The 22,127-nt window shown below is 38.6% G+C and overlaps 1 protein-coding gene across 1 annotated transcript in view; it reads left to right on the top strand.

Moving 5' to 3' along the window:
* Positions 1–22,127, top strand: part of LOC126938110 (phospholipid-transporting ATPase FetA-like) — a 110,471-nt gene that overhangs the window by 10,889 nt on the left and 77,455 nt on the right. Inside the window, exon 2 of the mRNA XM_050762285.1 lies at positions 101–181. Within this exon, the coding sequence (XP_050618242.1) occupies positions 172–181 (10 nt within the window). The 5' untranslated portion in view covers positions 101–171. The remainder of the gene's footprint in view (positions 1–100; positions 182–22,127) is intronic.

The following is a 22,127-nucleotide window of genomic DNA, read 5'->3' as shown; positions in this document are numbered from 1 at the left end:
GACTTCAGGGATCAAGTTCCAAGTTTCTTAAGAATGTGTTTGAATGACACGGTATCAGCATGAGAAATTCTCATATTCTGAATCTTTATTTCCTTTATAGAAATTCCATGGAATTATAGTTGGTCTACTCTGCAATGTCTCTATTTGAAAGCCAAAGTGAGGACAGACAAGATGAACATAGGTAAACTCAGGAAAATGTATCTGAGTATGTCATTGTCATTACCTTTGAAGAGTGTGTGTGTGTGTGTGTGTGTGTGTGCGTGTATGTGTGTGTACATGCACATATGACAGATCAACCTGCCAATTAGATTGTTAACCTACCAAACAACTGATCAGGAAAGGAAATATATTTTTCAAAAGTAAATACTTTGTACTTACAAGTATAAGCTCCACTGTTTTATCATCTGAAAATCCTAATTTGAGTACTCTCTTAACTTTTATATTTGGAAATTCACCAGTAAAGCTTGTGTACCTTTCCTTCTCTCCCCCATTCTTCATAACTGCCTCCTGCTAAAAAGAGGTGATCAGTGTGAAAAAAGGCTGTTGAGGCAGATAAGGTCCTCCTTTACAACCTTTTTGTGGACAGAACAAATGGATCTGTCTCTGTAAGGGAGGATTTCCATACCACTTCTGTGCTTTCCTTTGGTGAATCAAGATCCTAAAGGGAGGTCAAGTGTAGTGTCTCACACCTATGATCCCAGCACTGTGGGAGTCCAAGGCCAGCAGATCACTTGAGGCCAGGAGTTCAAGACCAGCTTGGCCAACATGGCAAAACCTGTCTCTACTAAAAATAAAATAAATAAATTAGCCAGGCATGGTGGCGCATGCCTGTAGTCCCAGCTACTTGGGAGGTTGAGGGACAAGAATCATGTGAGCCTGGGAGGTGGTGGTTGCAGTGAGCCAAGATTGTGCTATTGCAGTCCAACCTGGGTGACAGAGGGAAACTCTATCTTAAAAAAAAAAAAAAAAAAAAAAATCCTAAAGGGGGCAGGAGTAATCACACTCCAGCCATCTTCCATTCTGAAAGAATGGAACTGCCTGTTTTGTAAGAACAACAACAACAAATTATTTCTAACATGAAATTTTGAAAAAGAAAGATTTAGATTTAGGCTTCCTTTTGAGGAATGGAGAAGGTGCAGAATGAAATCAGTTCACTGATTAAAGGTCACAGTGTACTTTCTTTCTTTCTTTTTTTTTTTTTTCCTTAAGACAGAGTCTTGCTCTGTTGCCCAGGCTGGAGTACAGTGGCGTGATCTCGGCTGACTGCAAGCTCCACCTCCCAGGTTCACACCATTCTCCTGCCTCAGCCTCCCGAGTAGCTGGGACTACAGGTGCCCACCACGCCCAGCTAATTTTTTGTATTTTTTTTTAGTAGAGACGGGGTTTCATAAAAATGTTAGCCAGGCTGGTCTCGATCTGACCTCATGATCTGCCCACCTCGGCCTCGCAAAGTGCTGAGATTACAGGTGAGTGTACTTTCTTTACTTGCTGTCATTGGGCAATTGTACAGTTTCTTCATGGAAGAAACCCATGTCAAGGACATTGGCCCTAGTTCCAGAAGGAGAAAGTCAGGAAGCTTCCATCCAAAGGAGAACCAGGGAGTCCTCTGCTACCCTCAGGAGAGCTAAAGGGCTGAAGAACCCAAAAGATAATCAACTGCTCTGCATATTCTTATGAACAGAAAATATGGAGAGCAGAATACTTTAGGGAGTGGTAAGTTCCAGGCAAATGAAAAATGTAATAATCATCAATAAAGACTAATCAATTCATTCGACAAATATTTATTGATTACTAAATAAGTGCCAGCCACTGTGCTAGGTATGGCAATACAATGGCAACAAAACTAGACAGAATGGAAACTTATTAATTACTTAACAGCATATTTAATAGCACCAATAAATATCAAATATCTGCCATAAATGCAGTGAAATAAATACCATATGGGAAGCACAGTAGTCAAGAGCATGAATTCTGGAGTCATACTGTCTAGGTCTGAATCCTAGCTCCACCACTTACCACATTATCTTGGGCAAATCTCTTAATTTCTCTGTGCTACAGTTCCTCTTCTGTAAAATGGGGATAATAATATAAGTCCTACCACATAAGGTTGCTGTAAGGATTAAATTAGGTAATATTTATAAAGCATTTAGGACAGTATCTGCCACATGATAAACACTGGTAAATGTGTAAAAACTAATCTATAAGAGCTTGACACTTTCAATCAGAAAGATAATTAAGAACATTTATAAATGTGTGTTATTTCAAAAGCCAAACATTTTACCAAGGAAAAAGAATTGAAACCAGTTTTCCTGTTATAAATCACTATAGGTAGGCTAGGACTACATATTGCAGATAGAGTTACTGCTTCTGTCATTTTGAGCAGTAAGCGATTAATACTGGTTTACCCAAGATTTTGGCCTATTGCCCTGAATTTACAAAACAACAGTGCTAAACCCAATAATTTGGCAGGTAACACTATTTTGAATATTCAGAATCTTCAGGCCTATTCTGGTTGGAAATTTTACGGTACATAAATACTGGCCAGTTCTAACATCTTGCTTGTCTACCCTCTCCTTTCTGTTTTCTTTTCTTTTTTTTTTTTTTGTTTTTTGAGACAGTCTAGCTCTGTTGCCTAAGCTGGAGTGGAGTGGCACGATCTCAGCTCACTGCAACCTCCGCCTCCCGGTTCAAGTGATTCTTATGCCTCAGCCTCCCAAGTAGCTGGGATTACAGGCACACACCACCATGCCCAGCATTTTTGTGTTTTTAGTAGAGACGGGGTTTCACCATATTGGCCAGGCCGGTCTTGAACTCCTGACCTCAAATGGTCCACTTGCCTTGGCCTCCCAAAGTTCTGGGATTACAAGCATGAGCCACCATGCCGGGCCTCTCCTTTCTATTTTCTATCACTTCTTAGTTCAGCCTTTCATCATTTTAAGTGTTGACTATTACAGCCATCTTTTAAGTGGTCTTTCTGTCTGCACTCTGTTATCATTATCCTAATGTTAAAGTCCTGACTTGAAGTTCTTGTTTTCTGCCTCCTTCAGATTTTCATACTTACTGTACTATCATAGAACTTGTCTAGTCTCAATGCCAAGCCTTTCATTAAGTCCTTTTTCCTGCTTACAAAACTGTCCCCTGCATCTCTACCTAATTAACCTGTGTTCATCTCTTGAGTTTAGTGCAAGTCCTTCTCCATGAAGCCCTTTCCAACAATTCTGCCCTGCCCCCCTTTATCTCTCCTTCCTGAATTCCTGTAATGTTTGGGTTCTACAGTTTTTGTTTGTTTGAGACAGAGTTTCTCTTTGTCACCCAGACTAGAGTGAAGTGGTGTGCTGGCTCATTGCAACTTGAGGCTCATTGCTTGAGCCTCCTGGGCTCAAGTGATCCTCCCACCTTAGCCTCCCAAGTAGCTGGGGCTAAAGGCACATACAACCACACCCAGCTAATTTTTGTACTTTTTCTGGACTTGACATATAAATAGAATCATATAAAATGTGGCCTTTTGTTACTGGCTTCCTTCACTTATGTTTTCAAGGTCCATCCTTATTGTAGCATGTATCCTTTTTATGGCAGAATACTATTCCAGTGTTTGGATATACCACAATTTGTTTATCTCTTCATCAGGTGATAGGCATTTGAATTGTTTCCATTTTTTGGGTATTATGAATAATGTTGTGGTAAACATATGTGTACAAGTTTTTGTGTGGACATATAATTTTAATTATCTTGGGTCTCTGCCATTCATTTAACATCTTATGTATACCCTGCCTTGACATGCTTTTCTGTTTTACATCTGTATTGTGTGATTCTGCTAGATTGTCTGCCTAGCATAGTGCCTACAGAGTTCTCTCTGTCCTAGAGAGTTTGCAAGACTGTCCCATTATTGTATTTCTCCTTTCCCTTTCCTTTACCTTCCACACACTCCTGCAAATACCATCTTCACCACCAACACCACAAAACAACAATAAAAAGTATCAACAATTATTGAGAGGTAACTAAATAATACTAGGTAGTAATTCAAAAGATTGGAGTAAATCTATATGTATTGACATGGGAAGATGACCAATACATAGTGTAAAAAGAAAAAGGTAACTTGCAGAGCAATACATTTAGTAGGATCTCATTAAAAATATATATAGAGAGAGAGATGTGTGTATATACATAAATATTTGTATATAAAATCCTTGAAATGGAAGGGACCCAAAGGATATACACCAATCTATTTAGAGTGGTTTCCTTAGGAAAAGAAGGAGTGGAAGGCACAGGAAAGGAAACTTTAAATTTTTTCTGTATATATTTTTGCTTTTGAATCTTTTACAGTGAAAATGTATTTTTATATTACTTTGGGTAATTCTTAAAATTAATAAAAAGAAAAAAGTATAATCACAAATGGAAAATAACTAAGAGAAACTAAAAAGAAAGGACAGAAAAGGAAAAAAAGAAAAAGAACTCCAGGAAGGAAGAGGGCATAGATATTGTGGCATGTAGAGAGGAAAGTTAATCGGAATCTTAGTAACAGAATGCTTTACAAAAGAGCATTTAAATAAGCACAAAAGTAGACATTTAGGTTGCACAACTCTGTGAACATACTAAAAACCACTAATTTTTACACTTTCAATAGGTGAATTGTATGGTTTATAAATTTTATCTCATAAAGTTGCTTAGAAAAGACAGATCAAAAGTTCCCAGTGTCCGGGTGCGGTGGCTCACACCTGTAATCCCAGCACTTTGGGAAGACAAGGTGGGTAGATCACTTGAGGTCAGGAGTTCATGACCAGACTAGCCAACATGGTGAAACCCTGTCTCTAGTAAAAATACAAAAATTAGCCAGGCGTGGTGGCAGGCGCTTGTAATCCCAGCTTCTTGGGAGGCTGAGGCAGGAGAATCGCTTGAACCCAGGAGGCAGAGGTTGCAGTGAGCTGTGATCATGTCACTGCATAAACAAATAACTTTTTAGTATGTGTGTCCCATCTGGTATTTGGAATATACTTATCTTGTATCTGAATGTTTTATTTGCTAAATCTGGCAGCCCTAAACAGAAGGGGTTAAGGTTTGAATCTTTTAGATTTAAATTGCTTTTTTAGCATCACCAAGGCATTTTGTTTCTGATGGCTTTTCATATAACTCCCAAACCTTTGTCTCCTATCCCAGGAAAGGTTTTATGATTGAGAAGCACTGAAAGTAATGTCTAGCAGTTCAATCAAACAAGACTGACTTTACCTTTACTGCATTGATGAGAAATCATTGGTCCCAGATTCCAAATGTGGTCAGAGTAGAAAAGCACAACTCCCAATTTCCATCCGCCTGGATGTTCCTGTCAGCTTCTGCCCTACAGAAAGGGAGAAGCCAAAGGTCTGTAAGGGGAGTAGGGAATAAGGCCTTTGGTTTTTGAGCATGTCCTAAATTGTGCCAGCCAAACCAGCCTTCTATGGACCCTAGTTAATAAATTGGAAATTTTTTTTGCTTTTATGGTTATTTTGATTTTCTTTAGGCTCTGATCTTTTGAACAATTTTAGACTTGTTTTTGCTTAACTCAGAAGAATTAATGAAGCTGTAGGGGATGGTCAGACTTAGAGGTGCAGGAGATCAGTAGCAGCTCAGGAGGTGGACTTTTCATGACACTCCAGACTTGAGTGAACTTCCTCTCAAAGCTCTTCTTAACACTGCACTCTGCACACCCTCTTCAGCCATGCTGAATATCCTCTGGTTTGCTGACCTTTGCATAGAAGTATCAACAAACCATTAGCCTTAGCTGAGGCTCCTCTTTGAGTCCAGCTGTTTTGTGATTATATAGATCTTCCCATAAGAAGGAGGTGATTGTCCTCTATTGGAGGAATTTGGACAGCAATCTGACCCCAATTTAGCAGAACATGTTTCTAAGCATTTTTCACTTGTGTGCTTGTTCATTCAATAAATCTTTATTAAATCCAGAGCCTAATGCTGAGCCAAGCAGTAGGCTACAGAAATTTAAAGAAAAGAAAAAATATGGTCTGTACATTTTTTTAAAAAATTGACTTGAAATTGTATATATTTATTGTGTACAACATGATGTTTTGAAATATATGCATACCTTCTACAATGGTTATATTAAGCTAATTAACATATGCAGTACCTCACATAGTATCTCTGCAGGGAAGGCTTATGACCTGGGGCAATTTTTAGTTCTGAGCACGATGGCCTGGACCTTAGCTTGCTGCTGCTAGTGGATTACTAGGAGTGTCAGATCTGTTTTGTCATGTTAATGGGAGCTGGGTGGGGCTTACTGCCACCTGCTACTCCTCACTCCTTGTGCAAACTCTTCTGTACAGTAGAAACAGCTATGCTTCTCCTTGGAATAATATCCCAGTGGCCCGAGAGCTGCCCCTCGAGCTCCACAGGGGCTGCTGTTTGCCCTACATGTGGAGAGCCAGAGCACAGACCTGCCTTATTCAGCCTCCACCTGGCTTTGCCCCTCCACCCGCCCTGGTAGCTTAACACAAAGGACAGAAACTTTTAGGAGCTTTATGGCCCTACCCATTGCCTGAGAAACCAGAATACCCTCCCTTGAGAATATAAGGCAAGCACAAATCCCACCACTGCTACCACAGCTGGTGCTCTTTTCCAAGTGCCACCTCGTGGCTAGAGGCCAACATAGTCCATTACAGCACCTCCAGGTAGAGTAACACTGTACCCAGGAAGGAGGAAACTTGTGCCTGATCTCAGCTATCACCATTGTCTGCACCACCCTGGCCGACCAGGAGGTCCTGAGTCTGTTTATGTGACCAGGTCATTACTTACTACCACTGGCATTTGAGAAAACCAACACACTAAGGCTATCTATAACCAAGGACTCTCATAGAGTCTATGTCACTTCCCTGCAACGCCCATCAGAGCCAGTGCTAGTACCTGCTTCTGGGAAACTTGAGGACAGGTCACATAACTAGATCCCTTGCAGACATTCCCTAGTACCTGCCTGGAGTGTGGCAGCCCCGCTAGGTGGCTAGATCCAGAAGAGCAACAGAATTCACAGTAGTCTGGCTCTCAGGGACTCCTACTTCTAGGGGAAAGGGGAGTATACTACGTCAAGGGAATATCCCATGGGACAAAAGACTCTGGATGGCAGGCCCTGAGTTCCAGATATTTCTGCTGGTGGAAGTTTCTTTCAGCAGAGGCACAGTTGCAGTCCTGGGCTTAGCAGGGAAAGTCTGCAGCTCTACTCCAACATCCAGGCACCAAGCCTGCTGCTGGTGAAGAGTCTGAGAGAAGGGAACTTCTTTTCCCCCTCATCCACCATTGCAGACGCAGCTGGGGCTTCTCCCATGGGAGCTTGGTGTGAGTGCATCTATGCATAGCCTTTCTGGAACACTTTAGGGTGACTGTATCTCCATAGGAGGAGCACTCTCCAGGTTCAGGCTTGCACAAGAGGTAGAGTCACGATTCTTTCTTACTTGGAACATCAACATTCCTGCAGATGAAAAAAGGTACCTTTCTGATCTGAACAGCTAGAACATGGTCAGGAGTGTGTCTGGGAGGTAGATAGCTTTCCTGCTGGCCTGGCAGGGGAGCTGAGGTGGCTCCCACCCTTCCCCCTGATAAAACCTCAGTGTTTCTCAGTGAGAGCTCCCCCAGCCACCTCTGACAAAGTTAGGACCTCTGCCCACCATTGGGTACTGCATTTACCCACCTGCTTCAGCCACAACTGGTTTCTACACAGGGATACCTCCTCTGCTGGCCCGAAGCCCAGACTGTTCAACCCAGTAAATAAAATACTAGGGAAAAATAAGTAAACAAAAAGGTGTATACCACAGGGGAATGAAATAAGCAAGTTTCAAAAAGACTCTGCCGTTCCAACCCCGTGTGAGACAGTAAACTTGCTCATACACTGTGCACATTGTTACTACAAACTAGCATCTGAGAAGGCCATCATACGAAGACTCCCGATAACCAAGGAGCTTACATAGAATCTTCACCCCTGAAAGCACCAAGAGCCAAATTAGACTACAGTAAACATTAAAGTCAGATCCTTAAGGGGGTAAAACAAATTTTTTAAAAACACAATAAAATAAAAATAAATTCTATAGTAACTAGAAGAAATGGTCTACCCAAAAGAGAAGGAACCAGAAAAATAATTCTGGTAATATGGCAAAACAGGGTTCTGTAGCACCCCCGAAAGATTAGCTCTCCAGCGATGGATCCAAACAAAGGTGAAATCATTTTTTTTTTTTTTTTTTTTTTTTTGTGATGAGATCTCCCTCTGTCACCCAAGCTAGAGTGCAGTGGCACGATCCTGGCTCACTGCAACCTCCACCTCCTGGGTTCAAGCGATTCTTCTGCCTCAGCCTCCCCAAGTAGCTGGGACTACAGGTGTGTGCCACCATGCCCAGCTATTTTTTGTGTGTATTTTTAGTAGAGATGAGGTTTCACCATGTTGGCCAGACTGATCTCGAACTCTTGACCTCAGGTGATCCACCCACCTCGGCCTCCCAAAGTGCCGGGATTACAGGCATGAGCCACCACACCCAGCCAAAATGAAATCTTTGAAATACCAGATAAAGAATTCAAATGGTTGATTATTAAGCTTTGGTTATTTTCTTGAGTTCAAGGAGATACCAGAGAAAGGTGAAAGCCAACACAAAGAAATTTAAAAAAAAAAAAAAATTCAGAATATGAATGAAAATTTTTCTAAAGAGATAGAGATCTTGAAGAATAGCTAATCAGAACTTTCAGAAATGAAAGACATATTTAGGGAATTACAAAATGCAGTGGAAAGATTTAAAAATAGACTAGAACAACTAGAAGAAAGAATTTCAGAGCTTGAAGACAAGGCTTTCAAATTAACCCAATCAGAAAAAAAAAAAGAATAAAAATAAATGAACAAAGTCTCCAAAAATATGGAATTACGTAAAATGGCCAAACCTAAGAACAATTGATGTTCCTGAAGGAGAAGAAAAAGTAAAAAGTTTGGAAAACTTATTTGAAGGAATAAATGAGGAAAACTTCTCTGACCTTGCTAGAGATTTAGATATCCAAATACAGGAAGCATAAAAAAATACTGGGAGATTTCTTGCAAAAAGACATCACCAAGCATATAGTAATCAGGCTATCTAAAGTCAATGTGAAGGAAAGAATTCTAAGAGCAGTGAGACAAAACCATCAGTTAACCTGTAAAGGAAAACCCATCAGACTAACAGAAGACTTCTCAGCAGAAACCTTATAAGCCAGAAGGGATTAGGGTCCTATCTTTAGCCTCCTTAAACAGAATAACTGTCAGCCAAGGATTTTGTATCTAGCAAAATTAAGTTTCATAAATGAAGGAAAAATAAAGTCATTTTCAGACAAATGCTGAGGGAATTTGTCACTACCATACCAATCCTACAAGAAATGCTAAAAGAAGTTCTAAATCTTGAAACAAAGCTCGATAGGCAGCAAAATAGAACCTCTTGAAAGCATAAAACTCACAAGGCCTATGAAACAATAACACAATGAAAAATACAAAGTATCTAGGTAACAACATGATAGATGGAACAGTACCTCACATCTCAATATTAATGTTAACTATAAATTGCTTAAATGCTCCACTTAAATGATACAGATTGGCAGAATGGATTTAAAAAATCACAAACCAAATATCTACTGTCTGCAAGAGATTCACCTAACATGTAAGGATTTATATAAACTCAAGGTAAAGGGGTAGAAAAAGATACTCCATGCAAATGGAAACCAAAAGCAAGCAGGAGTGGCTATTCTTATCTAAAATAAAATAGACCTTAAAGCAACAACAGTGAAAAAAAGACAAGGTCATTATACAATGATATAAGGCTCAATTACAAGAAGGTATTACAATCCTAAATTTATATGCACCTAACACTGGAGCTCCCAGATTCATAAAACAGTTACCACTAGACTTACTAAATGAGATGGATAGCAACATCATAATAGTGGGGAACTTCAGTATTCCACTGACAGTACTAGAGAGGTCATCAAGACAAAGTCAACAACAACAACAACAAAATGGACTTTAAATGGCACTCTGGAACAAATGGACCTAACAGATATTTATAAAACGTTCTACCCAAGATATGCACAATATGCATTCTTCTCATCAATATATTTAACATTCTCCAAGATAGACCATATGATAGGCCACAAAACAAGTCTTAATAAATTTATAAACATCAAAATTAGATCAAGTATTTTCTCAGACCACAGTGGAATAAAAGTAGAAATTAACTGCAAAAGAAATGCTCAAAACTATACAAATACATGGAAATTAAACAATCTCCTCCTGAATTGTTTTTGGGTTAACAATGAACTCAAGATGGAAATTTAAAAATTCTTTTAAATGAATGACAATAGTGACACAGATCATTAAAACCTCTGAGATACGGCAAAAAAAGTGCTAATGGGAAAGTTTATAGTGCTAAATACCTGCATCAAAAAGTTGGAAAGATCACAAGTTGACAATCTAATGTCACACCTCAGGGAACTGGAGAAACAAGAACAAACTAAACCCAAAGCTAGCATAAGAAAAGAAATAATAAAGATCAGAGCAGAACTCAATGAAATTGAAACAAAAAAATGCAAAAGATAAATGAAACAAAAAGCTGGTTCTCTGAAAAGATAAACAAAATTGATAGACTATTAGCTATATCAACCAAGAAAAGAGAGAAAATTCAAATAAATTCAATTAGAAATAAAACTGGAGATATTACAGTTGACACCACAGAAATATAAAAGATCATTTGAGACTACCAACAACACCTCTATGCACACAAACTAGAAAATCTAGAGGAAATGGATAAATTCCTGGAAACATACAGCTCTCCTAGATTAAGTCAGGAGGAAATAGGTCCCCTGAACAGACTAATAACAAGCAGTGAGATTGAATGGGTAATTTAAAAAAATTGCTAGCAATAAAAAAGCCCAGGGCCAGATGGATTCTAATGTGAAATTCTACCAGACATTAAGAGAAGAATTGATACCAATTCTACTGAAATATTTCAAAAGACTGAGAAAGAGGTAATCCTCCCTAAAACATTCTATGAAGCCAGTATCACCCTGAAACCAAAACCAGGAAAGGACATTTAAAAAAGAAAAACAAAACTACAGACCAATATCCCTGATAAACATAGATGCAAAAATCCTCAACAAAATACTAGCTAACCAAATCGAACAGCACATCAGAAAGATCAAGTGGGCTGATCAAACCTGCCATAATCAAGTGGGTTTCATCCCAGGGATTCAGGGATGGTTTAACATATGGAAGTCAATAATTGTGACATATCACGTAAACAGAATTAAAAACATATGATTGGCCGGGCACAGTGGCTCACTCCTGTAATATAGCACTTTGGGAGGCTGAGGCTAGTGGATCACAAGGTCAGGAGTTCAAGGCTAGCCTGACCAACATTGTGAAATCCTGTCTCTACTAAAAATACAAAAATTAGCCAGGCATGGTGGCATGCATCTGTAGTCCCAGCTACTCAGAAGGCTGAGGCAGGAGAATCACTTGAACCTGGGAGACAGAGGTTGTGGTGAGCCACGATCGTGCCACTGCACTCCAGCCTGGGCAACAGAGCAAGACTCCGTCTCAAAAAAAAAAAAGAAAAAAGTATGATCATCTCAATAGATGCAGAAAAAGCATTTGATAAAATCCAGCATCGCTTTGTGATAAAGACTGTCAATAAACTAGGTATAGAAGGGGACTTGCCTCAAAATAATAAAACCTATATATAACAAACCCACAGTCAACATCCTGCTGAATGGGAAAAGTTGAAAGTATTCCCCCTGAGAACTCGAACAAGACAAGGATGCCCACTTTCACCATTTCTATTCAACGTAGTCCATTAGGAAGTCCTAGCCAGAGCAATCAGGCAAGAGAAAGAAATAACGGGCATCTCAGTTGGAAAGAGGAAATCAAACTGTCTCTGTTCACTGGAGATATGGTCATATACCTAAAAGACCCTAAAGACTGCTCCAGAAGACTCCTAGATTTAATAAGCAAATTTTGAAAAGTCTCAAGTTACAAAATCAATGTACACAAATCAGTAGCACTACTATACACCAACAAACACCAAGCTAAGACTCACATCGGGAACACTCAATCTCTTTTAAAACAGCTGCAAAAAATATAAAATACCTAGGAATATATTTAACTAAGGAGGTGAACGATCTCTACAAGGAGAACTATAAAACAATGCTGAAAGAAATTATAGATGATAGAAACAAATGGAAACACATCCCATGCTCATGGATTAGAAGAATCAATACTGTGAAAATGACCACAGTGCCCAAAGCAATCTACAGATTCAATGCAAGTCCTATCAAAATGCCAGCATAATTTTTCACAAAATTAGGAAAAACAATTCTACATATAGAACCAAAAAAGACCCTGAATAGCCAAAGCAGTCCATAAGTAAAAAGAACAAACCTGGAGGCATCACATTACCAGACTTCAAATTATCCTACAAGGCTATAGTTACCAAAACAGCATAGTACTGGTATAAAAGTAGAAACACAGACCAATGGAATGCAATAGAGAACACAGAAATAAAGCCAAGTACTTACAACCAACGGATCTTTGACAAAGCATACAAAAACATGAACTGTGGAAAGGACACCCTATTTAATAAATGGTGCTGGGAAAACTGGTTAGCCACGTGTAGAAGAGTGAAGCTAGATCCCAATCTCTCACCATATACAAAAGTCAACTCAAAATGGATCAAGACTTAAATCCAACACCTGAAACCATAAAAATTCTAGAAGATAACCTTGGAAAAACTCTCTTGAACATTGGCCTTGGCAAAGAATTCATGACTAAAACCCCAGAAGCTAATGCAACAAAAACAAATAAATGAGACCTAATTAAACTAAAAAGCTTATGCACAGCAAAAGAAATAATCATCAGAGTAAACAGATAACCTACAGAATGGGGGAAAATATTTGTAAACCCTGCATCCATCAAAGGACTAATATCCAGAATCTACAAGAAACTCAAACAAATCAGCAAGAAAAAAACTAATAATCCCATCAAAAAGTGAGCCAATGACATGAATAGACATTTCTCAAAAGAAGAGATACAAATGTCCAACAAACATGAAAAAAATGCTCAGCATTATTAATCATCAGGGAAATGCAAATTAAAACTGCAATGATATACCACCCTGCTCCTACAAGAATAGCCAAAAAACAATAGATATTGGTATGGATATGGTGAAAAGAGAAGGACGTGGTTGTAAGTATTTTTCTAATACACTGCTGGTGGGAATGTAAATTAGTACAATCTCTATGGAAAACAGTATGGAAATTCCTTAAAGAACTAAAAATAGATCTTCTGTTTGATTCAGCAGTCCTACTGCCGGATATCTACTCAAAAGAAAAGAAATAATTATGTGAAAAAGACACATGCACACATGTTTATTGAAGCACAGGTCACAGTTGCAAAGGTACAGAACCAACCTAAGTACGTACCAACCAATGAGTGGATAAAGAAAATGTTGTATATATACACCATGGAATACTACTCAGCCATAAAAAGGAATGAAATAATGTCTTTTGCAGTAACGTGGGTGGAGCTGGAGGACATTATTCTAAGTGAAGTAACTCAGGAATGGAAGACTAGCTACTGTATGTTCTCACTTATAAGTGAGAGCTAAGCTAGGAGTACACAAAGGCATACAAAGTGGTAAAATGGACTTTGGAGACTCAGAAGGGGGAGGGTGCAAATGGAGTTAGGGATAAAAAACTACATATTGAGTACGGTGTACATTGCTTGGGTGATGGGTGCACCAAAATCTCAGAATTCACCACTGTATAATGCATCCATGTAGCCAAAATCACTTGTACCTCAAAAGCTACTGAAATATTTTAATGGTTTTTTAATTAACACGAAATTATATATATTTATTGTGTACAACATGTTTTGAAATGCACACACACACACACAACCCCTTCCAGAATGGTTAAATCAAGCTAATTAACATATATATTACCTCACATAGTTGTCATTTTTATGGTGAGAGTGCTTAAAATCTACTCTGAATTTTTCAAGAATACAATGTATTGTTATTTATTATAGTCACCATGTTGTACAATAGATCTCTGGAACTTACTCTTCCTATCTAACTGAAATTTGTAACCTTTGATCAACATTTCCCAAACTTCTCCCTCATCAGCCTCCCAGGCCCTGGTAACCACCATGCTATCCAGCCATAAAAAAGAGATAAATCCAGTCATTTTGCAACAACATGGATGAATCTGGAGAACATTATGTTAAGTGAATAAACCAGACACAGAAAGACAAATACTGCATGATCTGACTCATATGTGGCATCTAAAAAAGCTGATCTCATGACCTGTACCTATAAGGAGATCTTTGTTTAGTGGGAGAATGCTGGTATTGTAAGTAAGTGTGATAAGTAAGTTAAATATAAACTATGGGATGTAGCTGTGGGTAGACTGAACCAGAAACATGCAATGAAATGGTGGTGAGAAAGCAAATTAGTTACTGCCCTTTCTGCAGGGCCGTGGATACTGGCCTTTTCTGTGATGATTCTCTGCTACATCACTTAGCTATTCTTCTTACCATACATTTTTTTTTAAGAGATGGTGTCTTGCTATGTTGCCCAGACTGGTCTTGAACTCCTGGGCTCAAGCAATCCTCCCCCTTCAGCCTCCCAAAATGCTGGGATTACAGGTGTAAGCCACCATGCCCAGTCATTTTACTATTCCTTACATGGAAATATCTGGTGGTTATGCTCCAGTTTTCTCAGAAATGAAGTCTGGAGAGATGAAAAATAAATTTTCATGTATATTCAAGACTTTAAGCCATATGGTTAGCTAAAATCTTCTGATAGCTGTAATGTTTTAGATTGTTATTTGACTACCATAGGATAAATTGTGATCATTTGGAATCTGTCTGAGAAATTCCAGTATTCTTAATGCAAACTGACTCTGTATTAGTTCATTCTCAAGCTGCTGTAAGGAAATATCCAAGACTGGGTAATTTATAAAGAAAAGAGGTTTAATTGACTCACAGTTTCCACATGACTGGGAAGGCCTCAGGAAACTTACAATCATGGCAGAAGGCACTTCTTGCAGGGCAGCAGGAGAGAGAATGAGTGCAAGCAGGGGAAATGCCAGAGACTTTTAAAACCATCAGGTCTCATGAGACTCATTCACTATCATGAGAACAGCATGGGGGAAACGACACCTGTGATCCGATTACCTCCACGTGGTCCCACCCTTGACACGTGGGGATTATGGGATTACAATTTAAGATGAGATTTTGGCTGGGATCACAGCCAAATCATAACTGTCTCCAACTAATCTGACCTGAAATTAGCCCTTTATCCTTCCCCTTGCAGCTATCTTCACTTATTTTTAGAGACAGGAAAAGGAAATTTCTATGACACCCATTAAATGACTTGGCTGAAATCACCTAGGCCTGCTAATCTAGAACTACAGTAAGGGGTCATTGTTAAATTTGCCCTGCCAGCACCTGGGTTTAATGGAACTGTGAGTACAGTAGTATGTGGAGAGTAAGCCTTGACTAATCCAGTAGTTAGAGACTTGCACTCCAGAAGATCATCTCATTGTTCTTGCATTAGCTGGAAAATCCCATTTGTGATCAATTCCCCATTGTGAACAAGAAACTATTTGTTCAGAATCTCCTAAGCCTGATTTTCACCTGACTAACTGGTCTTCATTCCTTTTCTGCCCTCCCCCTTCTTTTCCTGGTTACTTATATTTCAGTGTGCTACTTTCTTTTGTTTCATCTTACAGAGCTCATTTTCCATTTTAGTTTCTGCCATTTCCTTGTCTAGGATAATTGCCAATCTTCTGTAGCTTTAACCCCTAAAACCTGAGGTTGTATTACATATATTGCATAAGAGCTAAGTCTTTCACCCTGGCATTTGAGTCAAAACTCTAAGCATTATATCCTTAAACAGAGGCTTCTTCTATTTTGAGACTTCTACTACCTTTTTAACAGGTAGACTGAGAATTCTCCTCACTAGAGTATGGCTTTTGTACACTTCCTTTTCCACTACCTGGATTGGCCTAGTGCATCCACAGAAGGTAGCTGAAAGTTCAAAATCTATTTTGGGCACAGACAACTATATCAGTGATGCATATGGAATCTCCTTGACATATTATAAGATAAATAACAGAATATAACATTTAATGTGTACTTTTTTTTTTTTTTTTTTGGTTGTTGTTAGAGGCAGGGTCTCCCTCTATCACTCAGGCTGAAGTGCAGTGGCATGATCAAGCTCCCTGCAGCCTCCAACTCCTGGGCTCAAGCAATTCTTCCACCTTAGCCTCCCATGTAGCTAGGACTACAGGTGTGTGGCACCATGCCCAGCTACATTAAATTTTTTTTTTTTTTTTTTTTTGTAGAGACAGGGTCTCGCTACCTTGACCAGGCTGGTCTTGAACTCCTGGCCTCAAGTGAGCCTCCCTCCTTGGCCTCCCAAAGTGTTGGGATTACAGGCATGAGCCATTGCACATAGCCTAATGTGTACTTTTGTGTGGTTCTTATTTTTTATTTATTTTTCATTCGCCTTTCTCAAGTTAAAAATGTGTACTTTCGATTTGTCAGGAATCAGATAGGTGCTTTACATTTATCATCTCATTTAGCCCTATTAGCATATACAGTAGGTTTTACTACCCCATTTTACACATGAAGAAACTAAAGCCAAGAAACGAAAAGTGCCTTGCCCTAGGTCACTTAACAATTTAGTTGCAGAGTCCAGTCTAGAATAGCTAAAATGTCCTGAGCATTTTCAATTATTAGGAATTGTTCTCAAATATTTTGTATGCCTTAACTCATTAATCCTCCCAATAACCTTATGAGTAGATATTATTGTCATTTCCATCTTACAGAAGAATAAAATGAGTCTCAGGTTAAGTTACTTTCTCAAGGCTAAGAAATCTGGCTTTCTAGCCCCCAATTCCTCTTCTCCTCCTGGTGAAAATCCTACTCTCCTTTTTCCTTCTTTCTTCATGGCAGGTCTGTCATCAAAGAACCAAAATAAGGTGAAGGTTAATCCTGCCCTGACTTTGGAGTCTCAATCTGTCTTCACCAACTCAAGCTCTGAAGTAGAAGACTAAGATTTGAACCCTGACAGCCTGACTCAATTGTCTGTGTTCTTAACCGCTATGGGAGCTTGCTATATTTTTAAACTTTAAGTCTACGGCACATTTTATAACACCAGGTTGCCTCACTTCACCAAGATGTCTGGCCCTTTTAGTTCAATTATTTAACCATGCCCAGGCCAGCTTTTAGGACAGGTCCTTTGAAGCCAGTCTTTGACTGAATAGGCTGTAGACTCAACCCTCAGTTCCTAATGGAGAATGAATTTTCCACAGTCACTAGTGGCTAGAAGTAGGTGTTTGTCCCCTTGAGTTCCATAGCTAGGACTTCTTCAACTAAACCATTTCCTAGACTCTCCTTGTCTCAACTAATTTCCGACCTTCTGTCATTCTAACCTCTCACTCATAATTCACATTTTGTCATTCTTGTTTCAGCCAAACAGGAAAAACCTTTGAATTAACAAGTAATGAGGAAGACACTTAGTCACCCAGTCTTCTCTCCCAGTATTTACATGCCCCAGGGAATCTTAAATTAATCTTTATTATCCAGTCTGAAAACTTTCTTCCTGCCTTTATGATCTCAAACAAGGCTGGTTACTTTCTTTCCTTACAGTCTGCCTTTTTTCTCTCTCATACATTTAGTTTATTCTCTTAGATGGTTGTGCAAAGTGATATTTTAACCACTTTTCTCATCATTCCTTCTTTTCCTTCATCATAGACCTCTTAGGAAATCTGACTTTCTAGCCCCCAATTCCTCTTCTTCTGATGAAAATCCTACTTTCCTTTCTCCTTCTTTCTTCATGGCGGGTCTGTCATCAAAGAGCCAGAACAAAATGAAGGTTAATCCTGCCCCTACTTTGGAGTCTCAATCTGTCTTTAGCAACTCAGGCTCTGAATCTTGGAATCTACTGCTTTACTTTACTCTTCAACTCAAAGAGGGAGATATGTGTTCAGTATTCAGTTGTTGTGTAGAGCCTGAACCCCAGGTATCCTTCAGAACTAGTGAAAGAATGGCCTGTTGCACCCAGATAAATTACTGGCAGAGGCTGTTAGACCCTCATTAGGTTAAAAAATAATCAGGGATATTTAGGATTAAATTTAATAAGAAATGTAAAATCCAGTAAGAAAATATTATAACTCTATCAAGAGTTATAAAATAATATTTTTAAACAAATAGGTTTTACTGGTCTGAAGGGATAAATGGCATGGGAGAAACTGATTTTATTAACTAATCCATTAATATATTGAGTATGAACATAGCCTGTCCAGGGACTGGAGAATCTCAGCACAAATAGAAACACCAATACTTCTCTAGTGCCCTGCCTTAATCAGGTAGCTATCTGTGCCCCCTGAGAAAGTCCCTGCACAAAGGGCATAGGCCATACACCAGCTCTAAATCCTAGATGGGACTAAATTTTCTGAGCTATGTATATTACACTGCTTTGGAGAAGCTAAGCTTCAATGATTAGCAGAAGCCCTTGTATCATGCAGTTGTAAATATGCCACTAACCAGTCAAAATAAAGCTCAACAAAATATATCAATCCCATCTCACGTAAGTATAAAACTTCTCCCATGTTTATTCAGCTAGTAATCATCCAGTAACCATTCATCCTAATAATCACAAGAATAAAATATAACAAGGAAGAAATGTACTAGTCCAGTAGAATGAACTACGAGCTGCATAGCTGGGTTGTAAGCATATTCCAGAGAAGACTCATAGCCATTTGCTTATGTATTGCTGGTAAGCTGACTATATAGACATGATCATCATGCACAAAGGAGTGGCGTCCCAGGAGGACGCCAACAGCTATCTCTCTGTCTCTCTCACAGGAATATAGCACGTTACCAGATAGGGGACTAATATTGCAAAAATGTCAACTCTGTCCAAATTAGTGTGTATAATCTAAATCTATTTACTCTCAAATCCTTGGGTAAGCCTAGCTGAACATCCCAGTTTCATCTTGGTAACAATTTGTACAAATGGTAACCACAAAGAAAAAGCCTCTAGTAGATATAGAAAAGAGAAAGATAGGAATCAAAGCACACCACTAGAAAAGTCATCAGATCACAAAGGTAGACAGCAAGAGAAGAACAAAGGAACTACAAAACACTCAGAAAACGGCCGGGCGCGGTGGCTCAAGCCTGTAATCCCAGCACTTTGGGAGGCCGAGGCGGGCGGATCACGAGGTCAGGAGATCGAGACCATCCTGGCTAACACGGTGAAACCCCGTCTCTACTAAAAATACAAAAAACTAGCCGGGCGCGGTGGCAGGCGCCTGTAGTCCCAGCTACTCGGGAGGCTGAGGCAGGAGAATGGCGTAAACCCGGGAGGCGGAGCTTGCAGTGAGCTGAGATCCGGCCACTGCACTCCAGCCTGGGTGACAGAGCAAGACTCCGTCTCAAAAAAAAAAAAAAAAACACTCAGAAAACAACAAAATGGCAATAGTAAATACCTATCTATAATTACTTTAAATGTAAATAGATTGAATTCTTCCATCAAAAGACTGACTAGAATTGTTGAATGAAAAAACAAAACAAACAAACAAAAAACAAGATCTAACAATATACTACCCACAAGAGAGTCACTTTAGCTTTAAGGACATACATAGGCTGAAAGTGAAGGGATGTAAAAAGATATTCTGTGCAAATGGTAACTGAAAGAGGGCAAGGATGGCTATACTTATGTCAGACAAATCTGTCATAAAAGACAAAAAGTTCATTATTTAATGATAAAAGGGCCAATTCATAAATAGGATATAACACTAGTGAGTATAAATGCATCCAGCACCAAAGCACTTAAATGTATAAGGCCAAAGGAAGACAGCAAGAGAGGAACAAAACACTCAGAAAACAATTAACAAAATGGCAATAGTAAATACTTACCTATCTATAATTACTTTAAATATATAAGGCAAAGATAAACAGAACTGAAGGGAGAAATAGACGGCAGTACAGTAATAGTAGAGAACCTCATTAATCCACTTTCAACAATAGAATCATTCAGAAACAGAATCAAGGAAACAGTAGACTTGAATAACACTGTGACCAAAGGGACCTAGCAGATATATACAGAACATTCCATCCCCAAACAGCAGAATATGTTGTTCTTTTCCCAGTATAAATCATATGTTGGGCCACAAAACATGTCTTAACAAATGTAAAAAGATTGGGAGTATATTAAGTATCTTTCCTAACCACATGGTATGACACTAGAATAACCAATGGATGAAAAAAGAAATCAAAAAGGTGGAGTAAAAATACCTTTATATAAAGGAAACATAAAACTTATGGGATGCAGCAAAAGTTGTTCTAAGAGAGAATTTTATTGCAATAAATGCCTACATTAAGGAAAAAAAGAGAAAGATCTCAATTAAACAACCTACCTTTATACCTTAAGGAACTAGGAAAAGAACAAATTAAGCCCAAAGTTAGCAGAAGGAAGGAATGAGAGTAAAAATAAATAAAATGGAGAATAGAAAAATTAATGAAACTAAGAATTGGTTTATTGAAAAGATAAACCCAATTGACAAACCCTTAAGTAAACTTTTATTTTTAAAAGAGAAGACTCTAAAATCCAAAATGAAAGAGAAAAGATTACAACTGATGCCACAAAAATAAAAGGGATCACAAGAGACTATTATAAAGTTATACGCCAACAAATTGAATAACCTAGAAGAAATGGATAAATTCCTAGAGACGTGCAACCTGCCAAGCCTGATTAACAAAGGAAAAGTCTGAACAGACTAATAAGTAAGGAGATCGAATTAGTAATCAAAAACCTCCCAGCAGGCCGGGTGCAGTGGCCCACACCTGTAATCCCAGCATTTTGGGAGGTCAAGGCAGGCAGTTAACCAGATGGCTTCACAGGTTAATTCTATCAAACATTTAAAAAAGAATTAACATTAGTCCTTCTTGAACTCTTCCTAACATTGAAAAAGAGAGAACACTTTCAAACTCATTTTATCATGCCAGCATTACTCTGATACCAAAGCCAAAGACACTACAAGAAAAGAAAAGTATTGGCCAATACTTCTGATAGATGCAAAAATCCTCAACAAAATACTAGCAAATAAATCCATTATCACAGTAAAAGAATCATATATCATGACCAAGTGGGTCTTATCTCTAGGACACAAAGATCACTTAACATATGCAAATTAATCAATGTGATATACCACATCAACAGAGTGAAGAATAAAAACCGCATTATCTCAGTAGATACAGAAAACGCATACGGTCAATTGATTTTCAAAAGGGTGTTAAAACTGTTCATTGGGAAATGAATAGTCTTTTCAACAAATGGTGCTGGTAGAACTGGATATACACATACAAAAACATAAAAATAAAAATGGACCCCTACTTCACACCATATACAAGAATTACTGCAAAATAGATCAAAGACTTAAATGTAAGAGCTAAAACTATACAACTCTTTTTAATTTTGTTTATTTATTTATTTTTGGAGTCTTGCTCTGCTGCCCAGACTGGAGTGTGGTGGTGCAATCATGGCTCATTGGCCAGCCTCAATCCTGGCCTCAAGTGATCATCCCACCTCAGCCTCCTGAATAGCTGGGATCACAGGCTGCACCATCATGCCTAATTTTAGTTTTTGTAGAGATGGGATCTCACTATGTTGCCCAGATTTGTCTTGAACTCCTGGGCTCAAGCAATTCTCCTGCCTTAACCTCCCAAAGTGCTGGGATTACAGGTGCGAGTCACTGCATCTGGGCTATAAAACTTTTAGAAAAAGAAATAGGAGTAAATTCTAATGACCTTGGATTAGGAATGGTTTCTTAACTATGACACCAAAAACACAAATGACCAAAGAAAAAATAAATAGGACTTCATCAAAATAAAAAATTTTGTTGCTTCAAAGCAAACTTTCAAGAAAATGAAAAGACAACTCAGAATGGTACAAAATATTCGCAAATCATATATTTGATAAGGGCCTTCTATCCAGAATATATAAAGAACTCTTACAGTTCAGTGATAAAGAGACAACACAATTTAAAAATGGTCAAAGACATTAACGGGAACAGTAGACACTGTG

This window comes from Macaca thibetana, chromosome 15 (assembly GCF_024542745.1).
Source record: "Macaca thibetana thibetana isolate TM-01 chromosome 15, ASM2454274v1, whole genome shotgun sequence".
Lineage (NCBI taxonomy): Eukaryota > Metazoa > Chordata > Mammalia > Primates > Cercopithecidae > Macaca > Macaca thibetana.
This window is presented reverse-complemented; position numbering and strand designations above follow the sequence as displayed.